Genomic DNA, 16,494 nt, shown 5'->3' on the forward strand with positions numbered 1-16,494 from the left:
AAGGCAGACTAAGAAGGGGGGAGGGGAGGAAGAAATACAAGGTGGTGGGTGGTAGGTGAAACTGGGTGGGGGGAGGCTGAAGTGGAGCTGGGCATTTGATTGGTGAAAGAGATAAAGGGCTGGAGAAGGGGGAGTATGATAGGAGAGGACTGAAGACCATGAAGGAGAGAGAGGAGCACCAGAGGGAGGTGATGGGCAGGTAAGGAGAGAAGGTATGAGCGAGAAGCAGGAATGGTGAGGGGGTGGGGCAGTAACTGGAAGTTTGAGAAATCAATCCCTCCCTCTGGTGCTCCTCCCCCTTCCCTTTCTTTCATGGTCTTCGGTCCTCTCCTTTTAGATTGCTTATCCTTCATTGGAATGTATTGCCTCTGCAAGGTGGATCTTTGTTTTCACTCATTAAATCCACCTTACACTGAAATGGCAAAGAACTTTAAGACCTGTCTTAGAGTTCATTCTGAGTGCAGGGTAATATTAGAAACATTCATGTGCAATTAAGACTTCCAGTATTTTAATGGGTTCAAAATCTGTACTGATAAGATGATCAAGGAAACCTGTAATAATCTAAGTATCAAAGTGGAGGAAAGTGCAAACTTCCTCTATCATTTTATACAGCACTAGAGTAATAATGATGTGTAAGAATTTATGAAAAAGCATTAAACCATTGTTAAATGACCAATATTTCATAAACGAATGAGGAAAACAACTACAATAATTAAAAGACATTTGGACAGATATATGGAGATAGGAAAGGTTTAGAGGAATATATGCCAAATACAGGAAGGCACTTTGGTTGGCATGGACTAATTGGGCCATAGGGCCCGTTTCTGTACTGTATAGCTCTGTTGTAAAGTAAATCAAAGAATTGAATTGTTGTCTTACCCATAGCCAGCCAGGAAGCCAAGACTTGGAGGACTAACTTTATCACTGAATACAATAATTTCTAAACTTTCCTTTTTATTATTTTTGAGAAACTTGTTGGTCTGATTAACAATCCACCATTCCTGTATGAGTCCTGTAACATTGCTTTTTTCCTGAACCAGCATTAAATCAAGTTCACAGTAGGCACCAGCATCTGTTGGAGGAAAGTAAAGCACAGATCATATTGAAAAGATTACATATTTTAATACATTTCGGTGTATTGTGTATTTCAGGATGTCTGTGGAAAAATAGTAGAAAAAGGGACAAATCAATGATTAGATGATATGCAATTAATTGTATCATTTGGTTGAACTTTCATTGATCCTGTTACAGTTAGTATTCTCTAGATTCACTGAGTATGCCCAGCAAATGCTCATGTTTCTATATGGTGATTATATGAACTTTGATAATAAAATTTACTTTGAAACTGCCTTTAAAAAGTCACAGTGAAAAATAAAAGAATGATCAAGAATGTTAAATCATGCAATGCGCCTGGCTCTGAACTGCCTTCTGAAGTGACTGCTAATCCACTCAGTTAAACATTACAAGGAATTACTATGCAGACTACAGCTATTCAATTAGGTGGTTCAGCTTCACATTCTCAGCCGTGACTAGGGATGGACATTCAATACTTGTCTTGCTGGTGATATCCATGTCCTGAGAATTAAAAGAATTAAATATAGGAGAATCTTGATTACAACGTGGATACTACAAACAAAAATAGAAGAACCATAGAAGGAGAATATGAAAGATGGCACATTTTTAAAAATAATTTATGAAATCTAAATCAGGTAACACATAAAAGAAACTTTTTGGTTACTGATCAGTTTGAAAATGTGGAAAGACTCTAAACAGTAACTTTTTTAAAAAAGAGTTAACAAAAGTCATTTTGATGTCAAATTTCAATAGAGCACAAATGTTGCCCAGGCATAGCCTTAGAGACATAAGACAGAGGAGCTGAATAGGCCAATTGCCCATCTAGTCTACTCTAACATTTGTTCATGGCTTTCAGTAATTCACTCAAAGTTGCTGTTCTCACCGGAGTAAAATTCAGTTCATACTTTACAGCATTTTGAAAAATGAGATTATTCTACCAAAATTGATAAATTCTTAAAGGGGTTGGAAAGCTATGTAAATGTTGAGAAGCTTTCTTACCATTCTATAAACATAGAACTGTGGTGTCTATATTAGTCTCTGCATAAGGAATTAGTCACTTGTAATATTCTCCACCACTTTCCACAGCACCCTTTGCTACAAGAGCTTCCCCTGACTGAGGTTTGTTAAATTTGTTCCAAAAACAACCCAGTAAATTTCTGGACATCAAGGATCTAATACAGGGAAATAAGGAAAAGATAAGTCATGATCTTGTTGAATGTCTAGCAGGTTTGAAGGTTGGGTTGACCCTATTCCTGCTGCTAGTTCTTATGCTCAAGACAGGTTGTTAAAACGCTTGGACTACGAAGTCAAGGGAGTGTATTTAAGGCTGGTAATAAAGTTTGGTTATGATCCATATAGCAGAACAGGCTTGAATTGTCAAATAGCCCCCTTTGCCTTCCATATCTATTGTTTCTATATAACTTTTATCAATCAGGGCATAGAAGTTGGGAAGTTATGCTGGATTCTACAAGACATTGCTGAGCCCACACCTGGAGTATTTTCAATTTAGGTCATCCTGTTACAGGATGGATGTGACTAAACTGGAAAGAGTGCAGAAAAAGATTTGCAAGGACATTGCTGGGTCTCCAGTTCTGAATTATAGGGAGAAGATAAACAGGTTGTGAATTTACTCCTTGGAGCATAGGAAATTGAGGGGGGAATTCATAGGGGTATATAAAGTCACAAAGAGGTGAGTAGTCTTACTTCAAGGGTTAGTAAATCTAGAAGACATAGTTTTAAGTTTAGATATGAAATGTTTAATAAGAACTTGAAGGGCAATATTTTTACACAGTGGGTGGTAGATATATGGAACCAGCTGCTAGAGGAAGTGGTTGAGGCGGGTACAGGATATATCAGATACATTTAAGGAATATGTGAACAGGTATATTGATAACAAGAATTTAGAGATTATGGTCTAAATGTTGGAAAATGGGATTTGCTATAATACACATTCTAGTCAGCATGGACACATATGGGCTGATTGCAAACAAGAGAAAATCGGCAGATGCTGGAAATCTGAGCAGCACAAAATGCTGGGGGAAGTCAGCAGGCCAGGCAGCATATATGAAAAAGAGTACAGTTGAAGTTTCGGCGGAAACGTGAACTTTACTCTTCTAGACGCTGCCTGGCCTGCTGAGTTCCTTCAGCATTTTGTGTGTGTTGCACAGATGGGCTGAAATTCCTTTTTGTGTGCTGTCACTGAATTTCCCAGAATTGGTCGATACACAGCGACAAAGTATGAGCTTGCTTCTGAAGAACCCAGAAAAGCAGACTATCACCTTCAAGGAAATAACAGATCAGAACTAATTGCTTTTACGTTCCTTCCACAGTTACTCCTTTACTGTTATATACTTATGCACTGTAAAGTTGAAAACATCTTAGAGGTACACTTACCAGCATAAAGTTGTTTCACAGGCTTTGTGTCAGAATTGCTGGGAGCCCTGATATAGTTTGGAAAGATCTTTGAAATTTTTCTGAAAAATAAAACCAGTTCATTAAAATATAATTTGTATCAATACACAAATGAGTTATTTGTTCATAATAAATCATCAACACGAAGGAGGTTGAGAGGTGTCTTGATAGACGTGTATAAAATTATATTGGGCATAGACAGAGTGGACGGCCCAGTGCCTTTTACTAGAGAACATTCTTTTAAGGTGAGTGGACAAAAGCTTATGGGAAAAGGCAGAAATAGATTTTTTCAGAGAAAGTGGTAATAAATGCCTGGAATGTACTGCTGGGTGGTGGGAGAGGCTGATATGTCAGGGACATTTAAGAAACTTAGATAGACACTTGGATGAAAGAAAAATTATGGACAACATAGGAGGGAAGAGTTAGATTGATTATGGAGTAGGTTAAAAGGCTGCCACAACATCATGAGCCACAGAGCTTGTACTGTGCTGTAAAGTTCTATGACAATCGTCCATAGCAGAAAAACTTTTTCCCCTTTGCCATTTGATTTCTGATCATTTCATGAATACTACTTTGTTATTCCTTTTTAATTTTTTTAACTTGTAATTTTGTGTCCTTACACACTGTACTGCTGCCTTAGAACAACAAATTTTACGTCATAGAAGTTAATGTTAACAAATACATACTGATTCTGACATAGGTTCCCCAGCAGAGGGCACAATTTACAACTCTTAATTTTCCACTGAAATTAAGGTGAACTGTTTAAAAAGCATAAGTGATAGCTTGCACCTTAGAAAATATAATTGTATAGATGGAATGTCATTGTTAGAGGCTTTAATTCAGCAGTCAGGGACATCAAACTGGGTTCCAGACACTTGCAAATTGCCACGGAGGCACAAAAGACTGCAGATACTCTAACTTGGATTAACAAATAATCCACTGGAGGAACTCACTAGGTTGAGCAACATGTGGATGCAGGAAATGTTGATGTTTCAGGTCAAAACCCGACATCAGGATCCTGCATTCTAATACAGAGTTTCAATCCTATTTTTTCCCCTCCTACTTGACTAGCTGAGTTCCTCCAGCAAACTGTTAACCCAAAGTGAAAACAGAGTTACTGCTGCCCCATTGCAGGCCAGGTCGTTGGGTGTACTTAAGGTAGAGTTTGGTAGGTTCTTGATTAAGTGTGAAAAGTAATGGGGAGAAGGCAGGAGAATGGATTTGAGAAGGAAAATGAATCAACCATGATGAAATGGCAGAGCACACTCAAAGGACCGAATAGTCTTATTCTGCTCCTGTATTTCATGGTCACTGAGAGTGCTACAGTGCCAAAGGTGCAGCTTTTCCAAATGTGGTAATCTGACAGCCATTTATTCATGCGATGTGAGCGCCTCTGGAAAGAACTTCATTTATTTTCATGGGAGATCTGAACCTATAGGATCAGGTTTATCATCACAAACATTTGTCATAAAAATTGTTATAAATTACTTAAATCCATAAGTGGTGCAAAAGACAAATAAATGAGGTAGTGTTCATGGAATGCCAACAGGCATGTGCAGAAGTGAACTCTGTGAAGTTCAGACCATTGGATCCAGGTATTTCTTATGCTTTTGTGTTAGTTTATAAGGTTACTGTATCTGTTACTGGGATTTCCACAGGTTGAGTGAGGAAGAAGGTGGAATTTATTAAGCTGGGAAATTTGGAGTTAGCTACTTTGGTAGGAAATGCGAACATTTCTGCTTTTTAGAGCAAGATTGAAAACCTTTGAAGGGATGATGAGGTGTTGGTGCATGAATCAATAAAGGTTAACATGCAACATGAAAATAAACAGTCTTTATTGTATATGTGGTGGAGTATAAGAGAAAATAAGTTTTCTTGCAACTGAATAGAGCTTTACGCACAGGGAAGACAAAGTGCAGTTTGGTATCCCTCCTTAAAGAATGGGGTATTTACTAGTGCATGTACCAGTGTACCTCAACAAGGAACACTACGGACCACCTCTTGCACTACCATGGTCTTATCTGAGTCTTTTTTGTTGCATTAATTCTTGTTTTTAAACACAGTCTCCCCTCCTCTCTTCATAGTCCTGTATAATTTATATTCTGTGTCCCTGTGATACTGCAGTAATCAAGGCTTGTGTTGTATCTGTGTCTCATCACATTTATGCACATGACAATAAACTTGACATGACTTGCAAATGGGAAGGTGGTTCAGAGGACTGATTCCAAAGATGAAGAGACCTATGATCCACAGCTTGTAGGAAAATGGGAAAAAAAAGAAATTGCATTTAAACATGCATTGTTCTTGTAGATTGGACAGTGGAGCTATTAGTAAACCATTATATTGGTAACCATCCTAATATTGATTGGCATCTCCTTAGTGCAAAGGGTTTAGATGGGATGGAGTTTCAGGAAGGTTTCCTTACGCAATATGTAGATAAGCCAATTAGAGGAGAGGCTTACTTGATCTGGTATTGGGAAATGAACCTGGTTAGGTGTCAGATCTCTCAGTGGGAGAGCATTTGATGTAGCGACCACAACTCTATCTCCCTCACCATAGAGCTGGTAGGATTTATGAGCATTTGGACAGACGCGATCTGATTAGGGATAGTCAGTATGGCTTTGTCAAGGGTAGGTTGTGCTAAACCCGGTATGTAATCAAGAGGTAATTAATTAAAATGACTAACTTACACAGATTTGTTGCCACCTTCCATCAACTCCGCAAGCTCAGTTTTGGTATCTTCATGAACAGGGAATGATAATTTATTAGAAGCAATTTCAGATTTTCCACCAAGAGTGATATTCCTGCAAGTTGAAAGAGTGTTTGTAGAGTACAGTCAGAATCGTGTAACTGGGCTATATTTTACTAAAGTAAATTTAGCAGTGCAAATGATTAAGTATTCTTATAGAGATTTTAAACATTTTACAAAGCTAAGGTATAAACACATAAAATGCAAGAGGAACTCAGCAGGTCAGGCAGTGTCTGTGAAGTCAATGTATCAGGCAGGCTCAGACCACTCCTTGGGTCCTGGTGGAAGTTCTTGGCCTCATATGTCAACTGTTCATTCCTTTCCGTAGGTGCTGACTGACTGCTGAGTTCCTCCAAGCACTTTTTATGTGCTACTCTGGATTTCTAAAATTTGCAGAATCAGTTGTGTTTAAGGTATAAATAAGGTGTCAAAAGTGGGAAATGAAGTACCAGTGACGACAAGCTTCAGTAGATGTGACATTACATATGAAATAGAACCAGGAGTCGGTCATTCCAACAAAGATTATGACTGATCTTTTATCTCAGTCCCACTTCTCTGCATTAGCTTCATACTTTTATTCCCTTAATTGATCTTTGTCTTCAAAGAGCTTCTTGGATAGGGATTTTGGAAGATTCACCATCTTCTGACTGAAGAATTTTTTTTCTCTCAGTCCTGAATGACTGCCTCTTATATCGAGTCTGTTACTCTTGGTCCAAGAAAAACATCCCTGCAACCGCTATATCCAATTACCTACCAACCTGCATGTCTTTGAGGTGTGTGAGGAAAATGGGGAACCTGGAGCAAATGCACACAGTCACAGGGGAACGTAATCTCCATAGACAGCATCCAAAGTCAGGACTGAACCCGGGTCACAAGTGCTGTGAGCAGCAGCCCTCTCTCACCATGTGTAACACTTCCAGAATGGGAGTTTTGGCATTTAGTCAAAAGCCAAATCAATCAGAGGTGGTTTCAACGAGAATTTCTTGATGGTGAGGTTTTAATTTCCCTCCTCCATGTCCTGCACATGCTCAGTTTTTCCAGCAGGTTTTGCATAATTTTGTACAAGTCCTTCAATGATGATTTCATTAGGAAGCAAAGTCAATCTGGGTGTAAAACAGGCCTAGTGGATGCATTAAATTATTCTCCTCTTCTGTGTTTCTGATTTTCTATCACAGAATATTCCTGCTTCTTACAATTCTGAATAGATGGGAACAAATGTATTTTTCTGAGACACTAGCATTATAGTTAGATAAATAAAATAATAAGATGTAACTTCTTTAACAAAAACATTTTATTTTAAATATGTTCATAACGAAGATGTAATGTGCTTTAAACTTGGAATTTTGAAATTGCCCGAGTTATGGTCTAATTTTCTAAGGGTTTCTCTAATCTGGCAAATTTCACTCTTTCAATTTATGATGGTAAACCATTGAATAACATACATAAACACCAACATTCCTGGTCATAATATTTGAATAAGGTACCTATTTTATTCATACAAATGAAAAAATATTATACCATAGATGGTAACTCTAAACATGAAAGATGGTAGTGTATCCATAATGAGATATCTAACTAATTTACCTTTGAATAGACCAAGCAACAACAATGGAGACAGATGATTTGTTATCACTCAATCCTTCTATCATCTTAGATCGACTTGGTGGACTGATGGTCCAAAGAGAATTTGAATTTCCTTCAAGTTTTGCAATCAGAATGTCTTCTTTCATGTAGGCATCCAGGAACTGCAGAGCACCCTTTGGAAACACATAATTAACCCATCAGTCATTGAGAATTCCACCTCAAAGAGACTCATGTCCAGAAACATTAAGTCAGGTTATTTTTCATCAACCAATATTCTTCTTTATCTGTGAGACAGGTTTGATTTATTTTGCATTGTCTTAAGATCTCTTTGAATTTCTAAGCAGTTCTCTTGTCTATATTCACAACTCCAAGTGCAAACTCCAAAGTGATCACATGGTTTCCTCAGCCAAGTGACATTGTAAGATGTATAAGGCCAGTTTACACGGAGTAGCCGTTAAGGACCAGGTTAAAATAAAGGAAGATGAACTGTACACTTTACTTTGTGAACACCCAAGTGATTACTGATGCATGTGAAGAAGTTTGTAGTCTGAGGCAATCTCACAAACTGACCACTATAAGGAGTAGAGTCAAATTTCGAGGACCACTGTTTATTACAGCTAATCTTTATAATCCCTGTGCAAATACAAGACCATAATGTCCTTACAGTAGAAGGTATTGTTCTGCAGTTAGCCCTCTACTCTATCACACCATTACTTTGCAGTTTTGGTGTCAATTTCACAGGTAGATCTAAAAAGGTGATGATGGTTCATCATCATCCTAACACGCCATCTTTCATTAAGGATGAGGCATTGCTGAAATGCTTTTGCTGAGCTTTCAGGAAAGTGAAGCTACCCTATCTTTGAGAAAACTTGTGTCATCAACAACTCTGCCAGTAGGGTTAACTGGCTTCCATAGATGTATAAATGTGGAGGTAGCAAAGAGAACATGGAGGATCTCATGATAATGACTTGATAATATGCTGGGACTTAGCTACAATTCAATGGATACACTCCATTATTGCACAGGCCATTTGTTGAGAAAGAAAAGTTGCAGGGAGTAAACTGAAGGTGAGCTGACGATCCAGGAGATGATTAGGTGGTGTATTGGACCATCTGACCTGTGTTCAATGTGCACTGCTTTCATACGTACAGCAGCAATGCAGTGAAAATTCAGTGGGTTGACTGAGAGGTGGCAATCCCCTCTGCTAAGTCAGCAGGCAAGAAAATCTACCAAAAACCAAACTAGTGCAAATACTGGAAATCTGAAATGAAAACAAAAAGATCATGATATTCACCAGGTCAGGCAGAGTTCATCAAGAGAGGAACAGGATTAATGTTTCAGGTTGGTGATCTTTTATCAGAACTGATATCCTGAAGAAACATCTACCCTTTAACTTACATAAATAAGGATGATTTAATGATTACTTACAGAATTATCATGAAATTCCTTTAAAAGTCTATTGTACTCAGAATGATCCAAATCTTGCAGCTGGTTCTGCTGGGCACTCATTGTAAAGATGGGCTTGAAAAAAATACAAATGAATGACAAATAATCAAGGACAAAAGATAATGATTTTTCTTGTATTTGGGTGGTAAAAGTTTGCAAGCAATTCTTACAAGTAATTACATGGATATGAACAGATAATTAGCATTAAAAGGCATCCGTTGTCATTTATGTCAGATACTTAACCCCACTCCCGTTATGCCTCTTCAAGTAATATGCCTCCTCAACCAGGACAACATCGGAATTGCCTCCCTATGATAGGAAATAAGCTTAGTATGCTGTCCTTCAGTAACAAAGAATATATAGGCCTTTTAACTCTCTCCCCCTTGATCCTAAGATAAGACTGAAAGTTGATCGTAGTTTTATGAGAAAAGAGATTTGAAATATGCTTTATTTCTTTGCCCATTTAACAGTTGGAATGGTTGCACAGTTTGTACTCTGTTGGTACTTGGATTAAGGGGGTGAATTGTTCTTTATATTCCAAGAAGAATTAATATACAGGCATCATTCATACTTAAATTTATTAATTAGAAAATATACTTCTACCTTTTTGAAATAAGTTATGAGTGCAGTTAAGGCTCTCTCTTGGATACTAACAGTAGACTTATGATCACCAGTAAACATGAACAAGCTGACTTATGAATTTATGACTTTACAAACATTTTCTGATGGATTTTTCAACAAGTTCCCTAACTTGAATAGTATGGCTTCACCAATGAGTGCAAGAAAGAATCCGGTGATTTGGAGTTCGCCAAAGGGGTTGGAGCCGGACCACGCATTTGCGGTGTCAACTGTCCAGAGATCTGTACGGTGCTGGATTTGACGGCTACTGTGAGGCTGCAGGCATCTTTCTCAGGGAGAGAAAACAGGGCATTTCTGCATGCGTTCTCTCTCTAGCTCTCTCCTCAAGCCACAACAAGCAGTCAGAGCTCTGAGTGCTGAGCAGACTCACTCACTCACTCCTTCACTGAGGTAGTGAGGCCAGCTGGCAGTCATTTGTCTAATGCCTGCTCTCTCTCCCATCGGAGCTAATTTCTAACTTACAAAAATATCAGATTAGGAACAGTTTTTAGGAATGGGAAACCTGTCATAACCTGGGGCCAGCCTACATATTGATCCAGAATTTGTCCTAAGAATTTATTCCATATAAGATAGAATAGTACAGCACAGTATGGGCACTTTGGCCATAATGTTATGCCATACTTTAAACCTACTCATCGATCTATCTAGCTCTTCCATCCCATATAGCCCTCCATTTTTTCTTTCATCCAAGTCTCTTAAATGTATCAGCCTCTACAACCATCTCCAGCAGTGCATTCCAGACATTTACCACTTTGTCTGAAAAAAAAACTACTTCTGACTTCTCTACTCACCTGTGTGGGGGGGAAAAAGCACCCTCTCACATAGAAAAACTACAGCACAATACAGGCCATTCGGCCCACAAAACTATGCTGAACATGTCCCTACCTGAGAAATTACCCATAGCTCTCTCTTTTTTTGAGTTCCATATACCTGTCCAGGAGTCTCATAAAAGACCCTATCTTTTCCACCTCCACCACCGTCTCCGGCAGCCCATTCCACGCACTCATCACTCTTTGCTTGAAAAACTTATCCCTGGTATCTTCTCTATACCTACTTCCAAGCAGCTTAAAACTGTGCCCTCTCATGCTAGCCATTTCAAACCCTGGGAAAAAGCCTCTGACTATCCACACGATCAATGCCTCTCATCATCTTATACAGCTCTATCAGGTCACCTCTCATCCTCCGTCGCTCCAACCAAAAAAAGGCCGAGTTCACTCAACCTATTCTCATAAGGCATGCTCCCCAATCCAGGCAACATCCTTGTAAATCTCTGCACCCTTTCTATGGCTTCCACATCCTTCCTGTAGTGAGGCAACCAGAACAGAGCACAGTAATCTAAGTGGGGTCTGACCAGGGTCCTATATAGCTGCAACACTATCCCTTGGCTCCTAAATTCAATTCCACGATTGATGAAGACCAATACACTGTATGCTTTCTTAACCACAGAGTCAACCTGCGCAGCTGCTTTGAGCATCCTATGTACTTGAACCCCCAAGATCCCTCTGATCCTACACACTGCCAAGAGTCTTACCATTAATATTATACTCTGTTATCATATTTGACCTACCAAACTGAACCACCTCACACTTATCTGGGTTGAACTCCACCTGCCACTTCTCAGCCCATTTTTCCACCCTATTGATGTCCCACTGTAACCTCTGACAGCCCTCCGCACTATCCACAACACCTCCAACCTTTGTGTCATCAGCAAATTTACTAACCCATCCCTCCACTTCTTCATCCAGGTCATTTATAAAAATCACGAAGAGTAGGGGTCCCAGAACAGATCACTGAGGCACACCACTGGTCACTGGCCTCCAGGCAGAATATGACCCATCTACAACCACTCTTTGCCTTCTGTGGGCAAGCCAGTTCTGGATCCACAAAGCAATGTCCCTTTTGATCCCATGCCACCTTACTTTCTCAATAAGCCTTGCATGGGGTACCTTATCAAATGCCTTGCTGAAATCCATATACATTACATCTACTGCTTTTCCTTCATCAATGTGTTTAGTCACATCCTCAAAAATTCAATCAGGCTCGTAAGGCATGACCTGCCTTACATAAAGCCAAGCTGACTATCCTAATCAGATTATGCCTCTCAGGATCTCCATCAACTTACCAACCACTGAAGTAAGACTCATTGGTCTATAATTTCCTGGGCTATCTTTACTTCCTCTCTTGAATAATGGGACAACATCCGCAACCCTCTAATCCTCTGGAACCTCTCCCATCCCCATTGATGATGCAAAGATCATCACCAGAGGCTCAGAAAACTCCTCCCTCTCATCCCACAGTAGACTGGGGTACATCTCTTCCGGTCCCCGTGACTTAATCCAACTTGATGCTTTCCAAAAGCTCCTGCACATCCTCTTTCTTAACATCTATCTGCTCAAGCTTTTCAGTCCACTGAAAGTCATCCCTACAATTGCCAAAATCCTTTTCTGTAATGAATACTTTGCTTCAGTATTCATTAAGTACCCCTGCCATCTCCTCCGGTTCCATATACACTTTTCCACTGTCACACTTGAATGGTCCTATTCCCTCATGTCTTATCCTCTTGCTCTTAACTTACTTGTAGAATGCCTTGGGGTTTTCCTTAATCCTGTCCACCAAGGTCTTCGCATGGCCCCTTCTGGCTCTCCTAATTTCTTTCTTGAGCTCCTTCCTGATAGTCTTATAATCTAATAGCTCTCTGTCATTACCTAGCTTTTTGAATCTTTCATAAGCTCTTTTATTCTTGACTAGATTTACAGCAGCGTTTGTTCACCACGGTTCCTGTACCCTACCATCCTTTCCCTGTTTTGACTGGAATGTACCTATGCAGAACTCCACACAAATATCCCCTCAACATCTCGCCTAAAATTTCCTCCAATAACTTTAAAAGGATATCCTCTGGTATTAGCCATTGCCACTCTGGGAATAATATGCTGGCTATCCACTCTATCTATGCCTCTTATAACCTTATACACCTCCTTCATCACCTCATTGTCCTTCACTCCAAAGAGAAAAGCCCTAGCTCACTCAGCCTTTCCTCATAAGACGTAATTCAGGCAATATCCTGGTAAATATCCACTGCACCATTTCGTAGAACTATAATGACATGGAAGAAGCGTGTTCAGCCTACTGAACGTGCACTGCTCCTATTGTGCCAGTGATAGGCCAGCTTCTACTCTTGACCTTGCTGTTTGGAAGACATGATTGAATCTGCTTTCATGGCCCTTTCAGGCAATTAATCCCACATTATTACCATTTGGTGTGCTTTTTCTTTACGTCACCCCAAATCACCTGAAATCTGTGTGCTCTGATTTTCAAAAGAAGAATTTCACACTATTCATGGTACTGAACATTTCTGCAACTATTTCCAGACCTTCACTTCCCCTAAGGAGAGAAATCCCAGCTTTCCCAACCTATTGCTTTACCTGATAGCCTCCGATGGTGATTGTAACAGAAACGTCCAAAGGTCTGTTTGTCACACCAGCAACGGACTTTATCAATGACATGAAAAGGAGCGGGAACCACACAATACAGATTAACAAAAAGACGATGAGACCACCCATGCCATATTTTACGACCTTCTTTTTCTTCTGCCCTCGTGGCTGAGGGTATCTCTGCAATTAAATGCAAGCATTAGGTTAACAAGTTCCTACCACCACTCAGGCAGGAGGTTATTTTGCAAATACAAAATAATCAAAATCAGGTTTATTATCACTGATGTATGTTGTGAAATTTGTTGTTTTGTGGCAGCAGTACAGTGCAAGACAACAAACAAATAGGTAAAAAAGGAATAGCAAGGTAGTATTCATGGGTTCATGAACCATTCAGAAGTCTGATGGTGGAGAGGGAGGCTGTTCCTAGAATGTTGAGTATGCACCTACAGGCTCCAATACCTCTTTGATGGTGGAATGAAAAGAGGGAGTGTCTTGGATAGTCACGCTGCAAGCTGCTCTCTGGATGTCCTTATGCCCGTGATGGGGCAGGCTGAGTTTTCAACTCTCTATTGTCTCTTTCAAACCTGAGCCTCCTTACTAGACTATGATGCAACCAGCTGGAATGCATTTGTGACACCAAATCTCCTCAAACTCCTAATGAAGTATAGCCACTGACTTGCCTTTTTCAAAGTTCAAAGTACATTTATTATCAAAACATGTATACATTATACAACCTTGAGATTTGTCTCCTTGCAGGCAGCCACAAAACAATGAAACCCAAAATAACTCATCAAAAAAAGTCAAACACCCAATATGCAGAGAGAAAAGATAAAACAAATAGTGCAATCAATAAAAGTAAGCAACTAGCATTCAGAACAAAAAAGCGTCTATAGGCACAAAACTTAGAGTAGTTGGAGCCTCAATTTAGCGCAGAGCCCAGTAAGCATCACCAAGCAGTGAACAGAACTGGTCTGACCCTTGCCTCTTGTCCCGACACCATGTTGTTTTAATCCACTGTCTAAACATCGGGTCGTTCCTCACATTGTCACCCAGACCCTGTTGCTCTGGGCCTGGACCCTGCAGTCACGTTTCAGTCCAACCCCGACTTTTTCAAATCAGCCTGCTACTTAGATCGATCAAACCTCGCTCTCAGTTTAGATGGACAGGTCTCGAATCTATTCCATTTGCTCCAACTTTACCCTGAATGTGCCTTGACCTCACCCTGATTTTCCCTCGAACATGCCTCAATCTTGCCTCGACCGCCACGCACCTGCCCACGCTGTCCCTAAACTCTGCTTCATCTTTGCTCGTCTCTCCATTGTTTGTGGGGATCGTTTACCATACTTTTTTGTGATTGCATTAATATGTTGGGCCTGAGATAGACCCTCTGAGATGTTGATACCCAGCTGTTCACCTTTTCCACTGCTGAAACCTCAACAGGGACTGGTGTGTGTTTCCTGGACTTCCCCTTCCCCAAGAAGAATCTGCAATATATGAACTCATGCAAAATGCAGAGAAAAATAATCATCAGGATTTTACTATTGTAACAGTCCTGAAATGAGTATATGTTTCATACTCATAAATGAATCTGACAACGTTAGAATTTCCACATTGCATAATTTACCAAGCCTGCTGTTCATACTCCAGCAGTCCCTTGGAGCATCCACTGTTTGCAGCCTCTTCCAATGTATTCTGAGATTTGACAATAAATTCAAACATTTAAAAAGCACTCTTTCTTGCAAATGGTATGCTTTGCTGTGTAGGTACAAAGAATTTTTAATGGCATACTAAGTAATAATTAATGTATGACAAAATTCTGTGAACCTCAAAAAATAGGTTTTTGAATTTTATTACCCTCAAAATATACTGTAGCACATTTTAAAGTCATATTTTTAAATTTTGAGAGTTACTGATATTCCAGTTTCAACAACTTACATAAATATTAAAACTACTGGTTGAAAATCTGTTTTCCTTCCTGTTTTGCTGTCAAAGTGGATTCTTCATTACCATTGTATGCTCAACCAGCTAGTTGCTGGGCACCAGTGTCACATCTGAACTGATACCCGAGGGTAGCTGGGATTGGACAAGTACTTGGCCAGTTTCTGCTGAAGTCATCATGACAGCCATTACTTCATCACTGACCACAACAGTAAAGAATGCACTTGTTTAAAAGGGACTTGAGCGGCAACTTCTTCACCCAAGGGTAGTCAGTATATGAAACAAGCTGCCTGAAGCAGTGGTTGTTGTAAGTACAATAAGAACATTTAAAAGATACTTGGAGGGGTATGGGCCAAGTAATAATAGTGTAAATCTTAGTTGCCATGGGTAAGGAGAGTGGAAGGGCCCATTTCTGTGTCATATAACTCTGACTTTATGAGAAAAACCAGGAACTAGAGAGCCATTCGTGCTAAAAAGTATGACTTGATCAAAAGCTTAACAACAGTTATTACAAGGAGTTGATTTAACTGAGAATAATATGCAATTTTCTTACCTTTTCGGATTCACGCCAGCACTTCAAAACAAAAATATGGGCATAAATATCCTCTATACAGATCCAGCTTGAAAGACTAAGGGTAGTGTCTGTCCAGACCCAGTCCATCACTGCTCTTAACTCAGTTAGGAAAGGCACCAGTCGGAATCTGGGGAGACCAGGTTACAATCAGAATGCAACAGATGAACAACACTGCATAATTCATTGACGTCAGAATCAGATTATTATCACTGTACGATGATTTGTTTTGGGGTAGCTGTATAGTGCATGTAGTGCTCTACTTTATGAGCAGGATACAGGATGCATATTACATAACACAGAAATCTGATATGAGTGCTGAGCCAGGAGTATTCAGGTACTACAAGGGCCTCATTGATGGTGAGTTGCCAACCAGAGATGGAGTGAACTAAAACTCATTGCTAATCTGTGACTCCTACTGGAAGGATTACAGAGGTGAAACCGGTGCTTTCCATTCAGAATAATCTAGCAATACTTCTTACGTGGCTTCCAATTTCCTTTCATCTTGCAGTTAAAAGAAAATGAAGCCCAATTTCACCATTATTTGTGTATAGCATTTAGATTAAGTCTGCAATTCAAAATGCTGCATCATTGGGTAGCCTGCCTTCTAACTCTCTGATCCATTTGAAAAATGGCCATTTGGGTGAGAT

General features: G+C 39.7%; 1 protein-coding gene across 1 annotated transcript in view; it reads right to left on the minus strand.

Annotated features, from left to right (window-relative positions):
* LOC132397577 (piezo-type mechanosensitive ion channel component 2-like) overlaps positions 1 to 16,494 on the minus strand; it is a 566,872-nt gene that overhangs the window by 4,526 nt on the left and 545,852 nt on the right. Inside the window, exons 46-52 of the mRNA XM_059976392.1 lie at positions 15,827 to 15,974; positions 13,327 to 13,515; positions 9,248 to 9,340; positions 7,820 to 7,992; positions 6,177 to 6,290; positions 3,469 to 3,548; positions 880 to 1,072 (exon numbers count right to left, since the gene is read on the minus strand). Of these exons, the coding sequence (XP_059832375.1) occupies positions 880 to 1,072; positions 3,469 to 3,548; positions 6,177 to 6,290; positions 7,820 to 7,992; positions 9,248 to 9,340; positions 13,327 to 13,515; positions 15,827 to 15,974 (990 nt within the window). The remainder of the gene's footprint in view (positions 1 to 879; positions 1,073 to 3,468; positions 3,549 to 6,176; positions 6,291 to 7,819; positions 7,993 to 9,247; positions 9,341 to 13,326; positions 13,516 to 15,826; positions 15,975 to 16,494) is intronic.

This window comes from Hypanus sabinus, chromosome 1 (assembly GCF_030144855.1).
Source record: "Hypanus sabinus isolate sHypSab1 chromosome 1, sHypSab1.hap1, whole genome shotgun sequence".
In the NCBI taxonomy this organism is placed as follows: domain Eukaryota; kingdom Metazoa; phylum Chordata; class Chondrichthyes; order Myliobatiformes; family Dasyatidae; genus Hypanus; species Hypanus sabinus.